Raw genomic sequence first — 16,462 nt, 5'->3', positions numbered from 1 at the left:
TCTCTCTCTCTCTCTCTCTCTCTCTCTCTCTCTCTCTCTCTCTCTCTGTGTGTGTGTGTGTGTGTGTATGTGTGTGTGTGCAGCTCATGCACTTGAGTTTAAGGTACATGCCTCTTGCAAGAGAGGTACAAGAGTGTAAGGTACAAGCTTGCAGAAGCCAGAGGAGGTTATTGTGTGTCTGTGTCTTCTTACTTTCTCTCTTCTTTGTTCCCTTTAAATTTAGTCTCACATTGAACTTGAAGCTTTCTGTTTATTTTGGTTGGTCTGAGAACCAGTGAGATTGAGTCTGTTAGGTCTGAGTATCTCTGCCTCCCAATGCTAAGTGACTAGTAAGAATAACCATACCTAGCTTTTATGTGGTTAGTGTTCACATGAACTCAAGTCTGCACACTTGTAAACAATCTGATCCACTCCACTGATCGATCGCCTCAGACCCTCAACAGACCTTCATAAACTGAACTAATGAAGCAGTTGTTAATTTTTTATTTTCAAGCTCTCATGCACTATAGCTGTTAGATATTTTCTATTGCCCAGAAGCGTAATTATTAGAAGCCCTGTCTTACTTCATGAGGGAGAAAGCTATAGAGAATAAAAAACTCTAATGAGTTAGATTTGTTTTATATGAACATGTTTCTTAAATGTTAGTTTTCTGTAGGAGTCTGACCTAGGTCCTCTGCATATGTTATGGCTGAGTTTAACTTGGTGTTTTGTGGGACTTCTAACAGTAGGGTGGGGACTGTTCCTGATTCTTTTGCTTACTTCTGGGACCCATTTCCTCCTAATAGGTTGCATTTTCAAGCAGGATGGTATGTGCCTGATCTTATTGTAGCCTGATATGCTGTGCTTAGTTAATGTCCCTGCGAGGCCTGTTCTGATGAGGGGCAGAGAGGGTGAGGGATTTAAGGGAGAAGGTAAGATGAGGGGAAAAATCTAAGGGAAGAGAGAACGAGAAACTGTGGTCAAAATGTAATATTTGAGAAGAATTTTATAAAGTTAGCTTTCTAATCTTAGTATTACAAAATCTAATCATACAAATTGAATCATGTTACAATATGAAAAACAAAAAAGAATCTTCAAAATGAGAGTGATGAGCAGTATGGATTTTCTTAGTGCATGTCCTTTAGTTATAACTAACCCATGAGGCAGGCGCTGTTTACAGTTTTTACATGGATTACATTAAGGGCTTACCAATTGTTTAAATCTTTGAGTCATATATGAATGGGAGAAGAAGTTATGGTGTTAAAATTTTCCTGATCTCTATTGAATCTTTATTCTCTATTAAGTAAAAAATCACAAGCTTCATTGCAAAGGCAGAAGGACAGACTGTCTGGAAGAAGTATCTGCCCTTGGAGAATGTACTTGAAATTCAAGTGACTAGCATAGAATTGTCCTTTAAATGCATCTGCATGGTAAGGGATCTGTTAGAATGCAAGATTACGAATATAAACTTTCACTCCTGGGGCATAAACATGCTGTGGTAAAATATAATAGAAGAAAATGTGTTGAGTTACCAAGAACCAAGAGTGTATGAGGAAAACAATTTTGTTACCAAGACAAGAATTTATGAACAAGATTCAGTCTAGAAAAATGCTCCTGAAGAAGAAAATATACCGTGACACAAATGTACTGAATACCTAGCAATTATTATACAGATGAAATAAGAATATCCACAATCTACAGTTACTTTGGTGTAAGAACTGGAGCCAATACTTTAATTTACTGAGTTCTCAGTACTAAGGAATTGCTACTAAAGTATGAGCTTTTGTGGCTTTGTTATTGAAAATAGTTCTTTCATACAGTATATTTTCATCATAGTTTTGACTCCCTAATCTACTCCCTAATCTTTCCAGAGGATCCAACTTCATGCCTCAATCTCTCTTTTTATTTTCATTGGTTATTTTATTTATTTACATTTCAAATGTTATCACCCTTCCTGATTTCTCTCTGTAAGCCACCTATCCCATCACTCCTGCCCCCTGCTTCTATGAGTGTGCTCCCACCCGCAAACCCACTCCAGCCTCAGCACCCTAGCATTCCTTTACACTGGGTCCTCAAGCCTCTACAGGACCAAGGGACTCCCCTCCCATTGATACCAGATAAGGCAATACTCTGATACATATCCAGCTGGAACCATGGGTCCTTCCATGTGTACTCTTTGGCTGGTGGTTTAGTCCCTGGGAGCTTTGGGGAGCATGGTTAGTTGATATTGTTGTTCTTCCTATGGGGTTGTAAATTCCTTCTGCTTCTGTGCTCAGTCTGATTGTTGGCTGCAAGAATCCACATCTGTATTTGTCAGATTCTGGCAGAGCCTCTCAGGGCACAGCTATACTAGGTTTCCTTCAGCAAGCGCTTCTTGGCATCAGCAATAATGTCTCAAGATGAGATGGGTCCCTAGGCGGGGCAGACTCTGAATGGCCTTTCCTTCAGTCTCTGCTCTACTCTTTGTCTCTGCACTCTCTTTAGAAAACAAAACAAAGAAAGCAAACAAAGTAGAACGAAACAGTAGAAATACTTAAACAAGAAAAAAATGTTGCATAAAAATAATATTACCACATTCTCTGTTTAATATAAATTAGGTGACATCTTAAAGAATCAAGAAATAAAAGAATCCCTAAAAGTAAATTTATTATATTGTGTATACTTTCTAATTCTGAGCAAATAAATATTTGCACATTCACTATATTGACCATTTAACTAAAGCATAATGCACCTGTGGTTTAATAATCCATTGACAATACACCTGAACACTACATTTTAAATAATCATTTTTATTTTAATCTTAAATTAGAATTTGGAAAATTTTTTATTGTTGTGTTTAAATATTTGTAAGTATACTTGACAAGCATATTTCTGCAAATTTATTGATTATTGAAACATCTATTTCTTGATGTGATTATCTAAATATATTTAATATTTAATGGCTTCATGAAGCCATATTTCAGTTGGGCAGTAAAAGTCACTTTGAGTTTCTCCTCATCTTAAAGTCGAAAAGTTTAATAGCAATGCATACATTCTATTGAGTGCATAGTCCTGGGGCCATGCAAACAATTTTGTGTATTCTAAATATCCTTTAATTACTTGGGCTGTAAGATTTTTCATGGGATATAATTTGTGATTTACCATATTTCATAATTTATTTCTCTTAATTTTGACCGGCAATCAAATTGTACACTTACTGTCATACATTATTTGTAAAACTTCGTACTCTGGATTTTCCCAACAACACATCCAAAACAATATCACAAATCATAGCCATTAATAGTTACACGAAGTTGAGATGTAACACACAGCAAAAATGATAGGCAAAGGTGAAGACTATTAATATGGCTGTCTATTAGTGATTCTACAGATAAATTGTGGCATATACATGAACTGGAATAATATTAGGATATAGAGGAATGAAGTAGTAATTCATACTATGTAATTTTAGACCTCTAAATATTATATATCAAAAAATAATTGTCTCAAATTATCACACCCATGTTTGCTCATTGAATACAAAATGCTGTGACAAATGACTAACAGTCATTTTTAATTAGAAGACAATAAATAGATGATATTTAGTAGCTTTAAACTGTTGAGATATTAATCATTTGTAAATACACTGCAAAGTGCTGATTCTAAACGTTAAAGTATTTTTCATATCTCTACGTATGAATGTTTTAATAAACGTTTAATCCTAAAAGTCACTACACCATGTACTTTTGTTAGAAGTCACTTAGTGACAACCTAAACTCACTGCTTGCAGTGGTATGCAGAAGCAAAGCATAGGTGAAAACACAGCATGTAAGTACATCTATGACACACTCAGACCATGCACACTAATAGACCAATTTTATTTGACATGATATAAACAATTACCTTATCTCTTAACACTTGATAAAGGTAATTGTTTAAATGGCTCCAGAAGCTTGGGTAGTATAGTTATGATAGAAATGGGTTAAGCATTATTGTCCATTGGAAATGCTAGGGATTATATAGTCTTAAGTCTGTATTATACAAAGCTGACTTTGTACAATTCAGGTTAAAGCCCATACTGCAGATTGTATTTAGTATCCAATGAATAACCAGTGGTACTGTCATCTTTACCTATAAAGATCTAAATGCTTTCCCTATTGCAGCCAGCATCTATGTAAGGTAAACAAAGATTCCGTCAATATCAAATATAGTAGTATGGTACCACTTCTTATTTCCATAGTTACTAAATTGAAAAATAGTATTAATCTTTCCATTTGTACTTTTCTTGTCAGAAAGAATTCCTGAAAAAGATTTGTGTCTGAAAAGACATTAAGTCTATACCAATGTGAGGAGTTTGAAATGTTTCAAGTTCAAAGACTAATTACTTTAGGCTTCCTCAGTGTTCTGAACAGCCATTTCATGACCACATCTATTCCAGAAATGAAATTCTTTGGCTAATAGATTTAAAAAAAAAAACTTTTAAAGTCTATTAACTTTTGCCCAGCACTATCTTTAACCAACTCAAAAGTTAAGATGGTCATCAGATAGCATCTTAGACCTATGGAAAAAACTTCATGCTTCCTGTTTTCACCATCTCTGTGATGTAAGCAATGTTTATTAAACTGTCTTTTTTTCTGATTTTAAATGTTTCATGAAAGTATAAAACTTCATAAAGCTGCTTCCATGCTGTAACATGGTATTTGGGACAATATTTTCTATGTTCTGAAGCCATGGTCACTCAAAATGACTCCAGAATAAACTATTCTTTATTCCCTTCCACATGAGAATAGTAGTTTGGGGTTAACTTTCTTACATACTTTCCAAATATCACACCTTATGAATTTTTCACTTCTGAGTAGAATGTGTGAGGCAGAACTAAGCTGTAATCCTGTCCGAGTTACATAGTTAGAAGTAGACACAACTATCTATAGAATGAAAAAATCAAGAAGACTCATAGACAAATACAGTAAAATACCATGATCATGCTTATCAGGAGTAAGACAAGGAGGTGATGAGTGTTCATATAATCAAAATATATTGTTTATATGCATAAAATTATCCAAGTTGAAAAAAACATACCACAAAATAAAACAATCCTTTTTAGAGTCTAATTATGTTTGAATAGATTTAGTATCTCCCTTTAGAGAATCATGAAAACTATCTCTCTTCATTTTTCAACTCTTCTCTGTAGCTTTAGATCCCGCCAAGGACCCATGCTTAAAGATGAAATGCAGCCGCCACAAAGTCTGCATTACTCAGGATGCCCAGACTGCACTGTGCATCAGTCACCGGAGGCTCACACACAGGTAAACATTCTGAAATTAAATCTTACTAATAGAGCAGTTTTACTTGACACGTTATAAATAATTACCAATATCTGTCAATACATGATAAAGGTTATTTGTTTAAATAGTTCTAGAATGGGTTAAGCATTGTTTTCAATTGGAATTACTAGAGATTATTTAGTTTTTACGTGTACTATACAAAGCTGACTTTGTGCAGATACGGTTAAAGTATTTTATCTGACTAGTTACTTTTTTTTTTTCAAATTCAAACAGTAGTTGAAATCTGCATGCCTCTGTAAGTGAGGTCCAATGAAACCTCTTAATTATACACTGAATAGAAAGATACTTTATTGGGGTGGGGGACAGGAAGACAATAATGTTAAGCTATTTCAGAGAATAGAGACCAGTACTTGGTGGGAAAAGCCTTGCCGGTTTTATTGGTAAGGTAGCAGTAGGAGGGGACAAGGAGCCAGAAGAGCTAGGATGCAACAGTAGGTACTCTAGTATATTGTAGCCTATTTGGGTTAGTTGGGAACCAGGAGTGCTTTGCCTAAGGTAGTTGACCACTGAGTGCGGATAAAGTACTAAGTGGCTTCTCAGACAAACAGAAAGGTGTCTTAAAAGATGCCTGTGGAATGTTGAGTTTCAGATTCTGTTTAGCGAAAAGTAATCCTCTGTGGGGCTGTAGCTCGCGCATGGGTGAGGGTCCTATTGGGCTGTCTTATGGTTCCTGCGTGGGCTGTGAGAAGCTGCAGGTCTCTGCCTGGGCATGGAGAGGTCTCAGGCTAAAGTCCTGTGGGGGCAGAGCTCCTGAATGGGGTTCTCCGGGCCAAAGCGGCTGACCAGAAGACCGGTGGTCTCTGTCTTTGAGTTCCCAGACACCGCTGGGAGCTGCAGAAGAACTGAGATCTGAGGGCATATGGGCTGGACTAGCAAGGGAAGAGAGGGAGATGCTCCTGCAGTGCCCCATGGGGTAGAGACTCCTGGTTATGGTTATGTCACTCGCTTGGCTGGGTCAGCTAGCTTGCTTGAGTTGACTAGAATGCAGAGAAGTTTTCTTGTGGGAGATTAAGCAGACAGCTTGGTAGTCAAAGGCCTGCACCATGGTTTTCCATGGTGGGGCCCCAAAGACATGAGGAAGTCCATGGTTTTAAAAGGTTTGTTGTCATGAGGGAAAGTAGATGTGGTTGCTCCTCACTTTCAGTTTCTCTGGGCAGGCCTGACTTAAATAGGGAGGGAGGAGGGTCTGGGAGGATTGCTAAATTGGTTATGCCTTCTGGCCTTTAGGTATCTCATTAATATGGAGATTTCGTGAGGCTCTGAGGCCTGAAGTCATGCCCTCTATCTGTGCTAGGTGATACAAACCTCTTTTTGGGAGGGGCTGTAAAGGCATTGCCATACGTGACTGAAAGGCGCAGATCAATGGAGGTCTTCCGCTGCGTCAGGAGCCTGGAGACTGGGAGTGTGGTGAAATGTATGCCATCCCTTGCAGGGATACCTTTTGGGGTCTCCGGCCATCTCTAGCCAGTGCTACACCAGAAACCAAGCTATCCTTTCACAGTCCCACAATCCTATGCTCAGCACTTAGAGTCCTGCCTTGTTTAGCCTAAACTGTCATTAGGTCATTGTCATCAACACTGTCCTTATTTGAACCTAGCTTCTACCACTTATTCTTGTTTATAGCTATGAACATATTTCAGTGTACATCACAAAGTACATATCGTTAAAGAAAAAAAATAGTTTGTGATTGTTTATGATAAAAGCTTAAAATCATAATATGGAGATTTTGAACAACATTAAAGAACATTTTCTTTAAGAATCATTCCTACTAATAATGTACTTGCTGCTATACCTTTAAGCAGACATATTCCTTGACACTGACTGGGTTATAAACATCATATTATCATAGTTTCCATTATCCCTGTATGGTTCGTTCATTCTACTTTGAGAAGAATCATTCACTTAAAAATAGTCTATGCAACATGGCACTAAGACTTAAAGACTGGTAATAAACATTACTCCAATGGAACTAACCAAAGGTAAGAAGGGATATATTATCCTTATTACAGTCAGGGAATCCTATTTATACCTTTCTTTGTAAAAGTGGATTAATTTATATATTAGCTTTAAATCAAACTAACAAAGGAACATTGTTACAAGCATGGTTTCAGAAAAAAAATCAAAATGTTTGCTTTAGTAGAACTGCATACAAATATATTAAAGACACAGGTTTCTCATCCCAGATTCTTCAGATGTGATGAAGTAGGGACATAAATTTTATAACTGCCAAGGGTAAAAAGCAGAAATTATGTCCAACCTGGACAACTTAATAAGACCCTATCTAAACTAAAACATAAAAGAATGACCTGACCCAGAGCTTACTGGTAGAGTAGGGTATGTAAATGGCCACGATGAAAAACAACAGCAAAAAAAAAAACACATCAAGAGATGGTTAAAATGAACATTAAAGAATAAAAATGAGTTCTATATTCACCAAAATGCAAATATTTGTTATGTTTAAGTAATATCCATCATATATATATATATATATATATATATATATATATATCCTTGTTCTACTTGGATTAAAATTTTTATTATATAATGCCAATTCTATAGTGCCAGATACTTTGAAGCTAGACAGATGGGAAAAAGTCTGAAATCCTCATGGTCTACCTTGAAATATTAGTATGTCACATTGGTATAGTGACACAGAAAATAAAAAGTAGCTTTTAAAATTTTTAAATCACAAGTGTATGATATCAGTATTCTAGAAAAATTCAGAAAAATGAAAGAACAGAGTTACCAGCATACAGAGTCTCTCAGTCATGACTGCTATCTATTATAAATAGAGCAATGGAAATCTTGTACTCTAGTCATTTTGTTATTGACCTATTTTCCTAGGATCCTAAAGATTTATAAATTTTCTGAACCCTTTACCCTTAATCTTCACAGTTTTAAATACTAGAATTTCATATGTGAAATGTAAAGAATTTGACTTGAACCATAAGTAAACAACGGTGTCAAAATGCTTTCAAATGAGATTCAGCACCTATATTGCAGAGAATGGATCAAATCATTATTTATAAGCAAAAATTAGGCCTAAAGAGACTTCTCAGTAGTTAAGAGGGTTTTCTGCTCTGTCACTGAAACCAGGTTTTGTTTTAAGTGGCCACATGGGACAGCTAATACTAGTAACTATTTCCTGGGGTTTTGATACCCTTTTCTGGCCTGTGTAGTCACTGAATCTGCATGGTGTACATAGAAATAATCAGGCTCACAAATATACACAAAATATTAATCAATTTAAATGAGAGCAAATTATTTCTTTATTTTTTAATCAATTAATATAAAAACGAAAAATGAACTTTACAAGTTACACCAATCATAGTAAGTTACTAGTCACACAGCTCAGGCTTTTCAAAGGGCTCACTGGCTCTTTCTTCCTGACTTCAAGAACCTTAGTCAAATTCCAACTCTATTTGCTGAGATTGACATCTAAACTTATCCATAACCATGCTACAACCTTGTGATGACCTAACTATGACCCCAGGGAGATGACTCAGCAACTAAAGGCACTTATTACTAAGTCAGAGTCCTTAGTTGGATTCTTACAGCCAACATCACAGAAAGAGAGAATTGAATCTTGCAAGGCACCATCTGCTGTTCACTAACGCTCAACAGCATGCAAATACGTACACCCAAACCTCTCACAAAACCAACCAATCAATCAATAAACAAATCATTTTAAAGATAATTTTAATAGACTACAGACAAAAAGAAACTTGCTATCCATTTTCCATGGTAAGGACAATCAGAAACAAAAAGCCTAAATATTCCTCAGGGAAAGCTATTAAGCCACCTTGAGACATAGCAGGAACAATTCCTATAGTGACCAGTGGAGTAAAAAAGATCTCTAGGATTTAAATTGGCAAGTTTCAGTGTTTTATGTAAACTGTATTTAGTACTGTATTGTGACTGACAGCAACTATTGAATAAACAGCCCAAACTCACACAATACAAACTATATTCCACATAACAATATATTAATAATAGTAAGCCACATAATAACTTGATATTAAGATTAATAGTCTCCATGCCTTGAGAAGTCAGCACAAACTGCATGTGTACACAGCCCTGTAGGAAGTAGAACTTTGGCATACAGGCTGATCAATGACAGAGAGCTATCATAAGAGATAAGAGCTTACATTTGGAGATATGTGAACATTCTGAGGTAAAATAGTGAATGCAAAGAAATAGAAACTAATTAAGATTTTTATACTGATATAATTTTATGCTAACACTAAAAAGAAAAGAAATGGATCTTTCTCTCTGCAACCTCAAGTGTTGGGAGAGTCTTGTTATTTAAAGATGTTTTTCCTAATTCCCTTTCCAAAGGTGACATTTTACAACATCTTCTCATTTGCCTTACAGTCTCGAACTTCTTCTTTTAAAGTGTTCATTGGATTCACAATAAATTAACACATTCAAACTTTCATCAGTTTACTGGATATTTTATGATGTTGGCTCCTTTGCCTCTCTACTATTGTACGGGCAAATAATAGGTACTAACTGGTTCATATTTTCTTTGAATAAAGAGAGTTGGTTGTTATTTATAGATCACTCAGTGCTGTAGTTATTTCAATGAAAAGAATTATTCTGGGCAAATTGTGCCTATGTACTAAAGTGGAAACTTAAGGGGCCTTTGGAAAGTCAGTTGTGTTGATGGTATGTTGCTGGGGCAATCCCATAAAGGAGTGTTTCCTGAAGAGGACACAGCTGAAAGTCTAAGGCAGACTCGTGAAGAAAAGTTTAGCTGAAGCAGACATGGGGTGGGGTGGGGTGGGGTAGGAGAGGGAGATGTTCTGCTAAAGCAAGCACCTGAATGGACACATGATGAAGGAATCTTTGCTAATGCACACGTGTTGGTCTGACATTGCATAGTTTAGCTGCATTTGTGGGGCCTCCATAGAGAGAAATGCACCAAAAAATTTCTGGTGATATGCTACAGCTTCTTGCCATTTCCTCAACTCAGGCTGATAGGCAGAGTGATGACAGCTGAGATAGATGCTCACACTGAGGTAAGACCCACAGAGGAAGCATGTATAAAAAGGACAGTGAGGAGGCTGAACTGGGCTTGCTTTTATAACCAGCTGTGCAATGCTTGCTTGTTAGTCTCTGCTCTTCACTGTTCTTTGTTTCTCTGACAGAAGTACAGCTGGGAACTTTTCCTGGTGTTACTCTGGGTCCATTCTGCTGATTCATGCCAAGGCTGATGACTGGTCTCTGCTAGGTTGTGCCACCACTCTTGATTCTTGTTTGCTATCCCAGCTCTACTGAACTAGACTATTGTTGTATTAGTAAAATGTTGCAAGTGGATCGAGCTCCCACTGCTAATCTGTGAACTGAACTGCTGATTTACAGACAATGCAGATAGGATTTGTTCCAAAGAAACCTTTTTAAACAGGTCCACTTCCCCTGCATCCTTTCTTTTCCACTGCCTCTGTTTGGTGGAGGGCTAAAAAAGGTTAAAATGTTTAAGAAACATCATTAAAAATAAGATTTGAAAGAATTAAAGTTACAATGTGATTTATACATATTCTCTAAAAAGTTCAGGATATGCATGGAAGAAAGAAACATACATATTTTTAAAATATTGAAAAAAAAGAATATGTACATGGCTTAATCAAACCAGAAGATATAAACACACAAAACAGAGGGGGTTCGTGCTGATGTTCTTAAGTTGTAAGTTCATGGCTTGGATTTGTAATTAATTAAAACAACAAAATTGTTCTTTCTCAGTGATATAAAAAATAATTCTTCTGAAATCAAAGAAATCATATGATTGCATAGCTTACTTTATCTTTAATACTAGCTTTAACCTCATCTGCCAGCACAGAGTGTGATACAAACTGTCCAAATATGCCAGGACCCAAGTAATATTATGTGGGTGTTGTTTCACATATGATATTCTGTGATGAAATCTCCTCAAAGCACAACAACTCCAATGTTTTCTTACAAATATTCCGTTATCATTATCATCAAGAATTAAAGCAAGTAGTTTTATATAGAGAAAACACGTATTATAACATCTTTATAAATATGTAGGTGATTTAATGCAACCCCTGATTGTTTATTACACTGTTGTCATTATCGATTTTTCATCATTATCTAATTTCACAGACCTGCCAATCATGAGTGTCAAGGGCTCTTTGTTTCCATATACCAGAAATCCTGCTGTTTCATGCTCCTGAGATGCCTGTATAATGCATGTAATTAATACAGTCTCTAGATCAGTGTTTTTTTGATGCCAATCAATACTGCCAATATCATAATAAAAAGGGTAAGCACAACAAGTCAGGAGAAAATAAGACACTGTCATTGTAGGACAGAATTAGTTATGTTGGTTTCAACTTTACTTGCAACATAAGACAAAAATGAAATCAGAAAGTGAATATTTTTGGCCTCCTAGGAAGTCATTGCACAGAAAATTATAAAAACTACTTAAAATGTTGGTTATCCAAAAATAGGGATCAATAGAAAGCAGGCATCAAAATCTTTGATACTAATGTTTCATTAAGGGAATTTATATTTTATAATAACTGTACTTAAGATGGGACCCAATTTTCTTCAGAGTGCCAGTAATTTCATGACAGGGGATTTTATTCCAATTGTTATACTCTGATCACATTTTTGATAGGAAGAATCAGTCAAAATGTCTAAGTTATAGTAGAGTTATGAGATATTTGTTGAGCTGAACTGAAAATAATCATAATTATTTTAAAATATTTCACTTGGTACCTAAATAAAAGATAGATTTTTTGATACCTAAATACATTGAAAGTGTTCTCCAATACTGGATGAATTGACATTCCATATTTCTTTTAAATTTAATATTTGAAAAGCTCTCTTTTAAGCTTTTTAAATTCATATCAACGGTTCTTTCAGAGGTCTTAAATTCAATTCACAGCAACCACATAGTGGTTCACAACCATCTGTAATGGTATCTAACGCTCTCTTCTGGTTTGTCTGGAGACAGCTGCAGTGTACTCATAAACAAAACAAAACAAGCAAGCAAACAATCAAAGCAGCTCCTTAAATTTGTTTAATTTATTGAAAAAAAGAAAAATTACTTCTTTTTTTTTAAATTTTTTTTATTGGATATTTTATTTATATTTCATATGTTATCCCTTTACCCCATCACCCACCCACCCGGGAACCCCTCATCCCCTTACCCCTCCTCCTTCTTCTCCATGGATGTAACCCCCACCTACCCCCCCAAATCCCAATTCCCCACCCTCAAAATTCCCACCCCCTTGGGCATCCAGCCTTCATGAGGTCAAGGATCTCTTCTTCCACCTGTGCCCGGCAGGGCCCTCCACTCTTACATAATCAGCCTAAGCCCTGGATCACTCCATAAGTGCTCCCAGGCTGGTGGTTTAGACCCTGGGAGCTGTGGTTGGTTGGTATTGTTGCTCTCCTCATGGTGCCACAAACCCTTTCAGCTCCTTCAGTCCTCACTCTAACTCCTCCATTGAGAACCTCATGATCAGTTCAATGGCTAATTGTGAGCATCTGCCTCTGAATATGTCAGACTCTTGAAGGCTTCTGAGGAGACATCCATATCAGGCCATTATCGGCATGCACTTCCTGACTTCCACATCAGCATCTACCTTTGGTGACTGCACATGGGATGAATACTCAGGTGGAAATGTCTTCAAATGGCCCCTCCTTCAGTTTCTGTCCCTCACTTTGTCTCCATATTTGCTCCCTTGAGTATTTTGTTGCTCCTTCTAAGAAGAACTGAATCACCCCCACTTGGTCTTCCTTTTTTATGAGTTTCATTTGGCCTGTGAGTTGCTTCTTGGGCATTTCAAGGTTCTGGGCTAATATCCAATAATCAGTGAGTGAATACCATGTGTGTTCTTTTGTGATTGGCTTACTTCACTCAGGATGATAATTTCTAGTTCCATCCATTTACCTAGGAACCTCTCGAATTCATTGTTTTTAATAGCTGAGTAATACTCCATTGTGTAAATATACCACATTTTTTGAATCCATTCCTCAGTTGAAGGACATCTGGGTTCTTTCCAGCTCCTGGCTATTATAAATAAGGCTGCTATGAACATAGTTGAGTATATGTCCTTGTTATATGTTCGAGCATCTTCTGGGTATATGCCTAGGAGTGGTATAGCTGGATCCTCAGGTAATGCTATGTCCAATTTTCTGAGGAACCGCCACACTGATTTCCAAAGTGATTGCACCATCTTGCTGTCCCACCAACAATGGAGGAGTGTTCCTCTTTCTCCACACCCTCGCCAGCATCTACTATCACCTGAGTTCTTAATCTTAGCCATTCTGACTGGTGTGAGATGGAATCTCAGAGTTGTTTTGATTTGCATTTCCCTGATGACTAAGGACACTGAACATTTCTTAAGGTGCTTCTCGGCCATTCGAGTTTCTTCCATTGAAAATTCTTTGTTAAGCTCTATACCCCATTTTTTAATAGGGTAATTTGGTTGTCTGGAGTCTACTTTCTTGAGTTCTTTGTATATATTGGATATTAGCCCTCTATTAGATGTAGGATTGGTAAAGATCTTTTCCCAATTTGTTGGTTGTCGTTTTGTCCTATTGACAGTGTCCTTTGCCTTACAGAAACTTTGCAATTCTATGAAGTCCCATTTGTCAATTCTTGATCTTAGAGCATATGCCATTGGTGTTCTGTTCAGGAACTTTTCCCCTGTGCCCAAGTATTCGAGGCTCTTCCCCACCTTCTCTTCTATTAGTTTCAATGTATCTGGTTTTATGTGGAGGTCCTTTATCCACTTAGACTTGAGCTTTGTACAAGGAGATAAGAATGGATCAATTTTCATTCTTCTACATGTTGTCCTCCAGTTGAACCAGCACCATTTGTTGAAAATGCTGTCCTTTTTCCACTGGACAGTTTTAGCTCCTTTGTCAAAGATCAAGTGACCATAGGAGTGTGGGTTCATTTCTGGGTCTTCAATTCTATTCCATTGATCTTCCTGCCTGTCTCTGTACCAATACCAGGTAGTTTTTATCACTATTGCTCTGTAGTACAGCTTGAGGTCAGGGATGGTGATTCCTCCAGAAGTTCTTTAATTGTTGAGAATAGTTTTCGCTATCCTGAGTTTTTTGTTATTCCATATGAATTTGAGAATTTCCTTTTCTAACCCTGTGAAGAATTGAGTTGGGATTTTAATGGGGAGTGCATTGAATCTGTAGATTACTTTTGGCAAGATGGCCATTTTTATTATATTAATCCTGTCAATCCATGAGCATGGGAGATCTTTCCATCTTCTGAGATCTTCTTCGATTTCTTTCTTCAGGGACTTGAAGTTCTTGTCATACAGGTCTTTCACTTGCTTCGTTAAATTCACACCAAGGTATTTCATATTATTTGCAACTATTGTGAAGGGTGTCATTTCCCTAATTTCTTTTTCAGTCTGTTTATCTTTAATGTAGAGGAAGGCTACTGATTTGTTTGAGTTGATTTTATAACCAGCCACTTTGATGAAGTTGTTTATCAGGTTTAGGAGTTCTCTGGTGGAAGTTTGGGGGTCACTTAAGTATACTATCATATCATCTGCAAATAGCGATATTTTGACTTCTTCCTTTCCTATTTGTATACCTTTGACTTCTTTTTGTTGTCTAATTGCTCTGGCTAGGACTTCCAGTACTATATTGAATAGGTAGGGGGAGAGTGGGCAGCCTTGTCTAGTCCCTGATCTTAGTGGGATTGCTTCAAGTTTCTCTCCATTTAGCTTGATGTTGGCTACTGGTTTGCTGTAAATTACTTTTACTATGTTTAGGTATGGGCCTTGAATTCCTGATCTTTCCAAGACTTTTATCATGAAGGGATGTTGAATTTTATCAAATGCTTTCTCAGCATCTAGTGAGATGATCATGTGTTTTTTTTCTTTGAGTTTGTTTATATAGTGGATTACATTGATGGATTTCCGAATATTGAACAATCCCTGCATTCCTGGGATAAAACCTACTTGATCATGATGGATGATTGTTTTGATGTGTTCTTGGATTCGGTTTGCTAGAATTTTATTGAGTATTTTTGCATCGATGTTCATAAGGGAGATTGGTCTGAAGTTCTCTTTCATTGTTGGGTCTTTGTGGGGTTTGGGTATGAGTGTAATTGTAGCTTCATAGAACGAATTGGGTAGTGTTCCTTCTGTTTCTATTTTGTGGAATAGTTTGAAGAGAATTGGTATTAGGTCTTCCTTGAAGGTCTGATAAAATTCAGCACTAAAACCATCTGGTCCTGGGCTTTTTTTAGTGGGGAGACTTTTAATGACTGCTCCTATTTCCCTAGGGGTTATGGGACTATTTAGATGGTTTATCTGCTCCTGGTTTAACTTTGGGACCTGGTATCTGTCTAGGAAATTGTCCATTTCTTCCAGGTTTTCCAGTTTTGTTGAGTATAGGCCTTTGTAGTAAGATCTGATGATTTTTTTAATTTCTCCAGTTTCTGTTGTTATGTCTCCCTTTTCAGTTCTGATTTTATTAATTTGGATACTGTATCTGTGCCCTCTGGTTAATCTGGCTAGCGGTTTATCTATCTTATTGATTTTCTCAAAGAACCAACTCCTGGTTTTATTGATATTTTGTATTGTTCTTTCTGTTTCTATTTGGTTGATTTCAGCCCTGAGTTTGATTATTTCCTGCCTTCTACTTCTCCTGGGTGTATTTGCTTCTTTTTGTTCTAGAGCTTTTAGTTGTGCAGTCAACTTGTTAGTGTGTGCTCTCTCCAGTTTCTTTTTGTAGGCACTTAGAGCTATGAGTTTTCCTCTTAGCACTGCCTTCATGGAGTCCCACAAGTTTTGGTATGATGTGTCCTCATTTTCATTGAACTCTAAAAAGTCTTTAATTTCTTTCTTTATTTCTTCCTTGTCCAAGTCATCGTTGAGTAGAGAGTTTTTCAGTTTCCATGTGCACGTGGGTTTTCCATTGGTTTTGTCATTATTAAAGACCAGTCTTATTCCGTGGTGATCTGATATGATGCAAGGGATTATTTCAATCTTTTTGTATCTGTAGAGGCCTGCTTTGAGACCAATTATATGGTCTATTTTGGAGAAGGTACCATGAGGTGCTAAGAAAAAGGTATATTCTTTTGTTTTAGGATGAAATGTTCTATAGATGTCTGTTAAGTCCATTTGGTTCATAACTTCTGTTAATGTCAAAGT

The 16,462-nt window shown here is 36.7% G+C and overlaps 1 protein-coding gene across 7 annotated transcripts in view; it reads left to right on the top strand.

The window, feature by feature from the left end:
• Positions 1-16,462, top strand: part of Spock3 (SPARC (osteonectin), cwcv and kazal like domains proteoglycan 3) — a 354,663-nt gene that overhangs the window by 155,626 nt on the left and 182,575 nt on the right. For 5 of the 7 annotated variants that reach the window (XM_028757757.1, XM_028757754.1, XM_028757756.1 and 2 more), the window contains one exon: positions 5,150-5,264. The exons of the other annotated variants lie outside the window; for them this stretch is intronic. In XM_028757757.1, coding sequence (XP_028613590.1) covers positions 5,150-5,264 — 115 coding nt within the window. The remainder of the gene's footprint in view (positions 1-5,149; positions 5,265-16,462) is intronic. 7 annotated transcript variants of the gene reach the window in all.

The sequence above is a fragment of the Grammomys surdaster genome, unplaced genomic scaffold (assembly GCF_004785775.1).
Source record: "Grammomys surdaster isolate TR1022 unplaced genomic scaffold, NIH_TR_1.0 126182, whole genome shotgun sequence".
In the NCBI taxonomy this organism is placed as follows: Eukaryota; Metazoa; Chordata; class Mammalia; order Rodentia; family Muridae; genus Grammomys; species Grammomys surdaster.
Note: the sequence above shows the minus strand (reverse complement) of the source record. Positions and strands in the feature narration are given on the sequence as shown.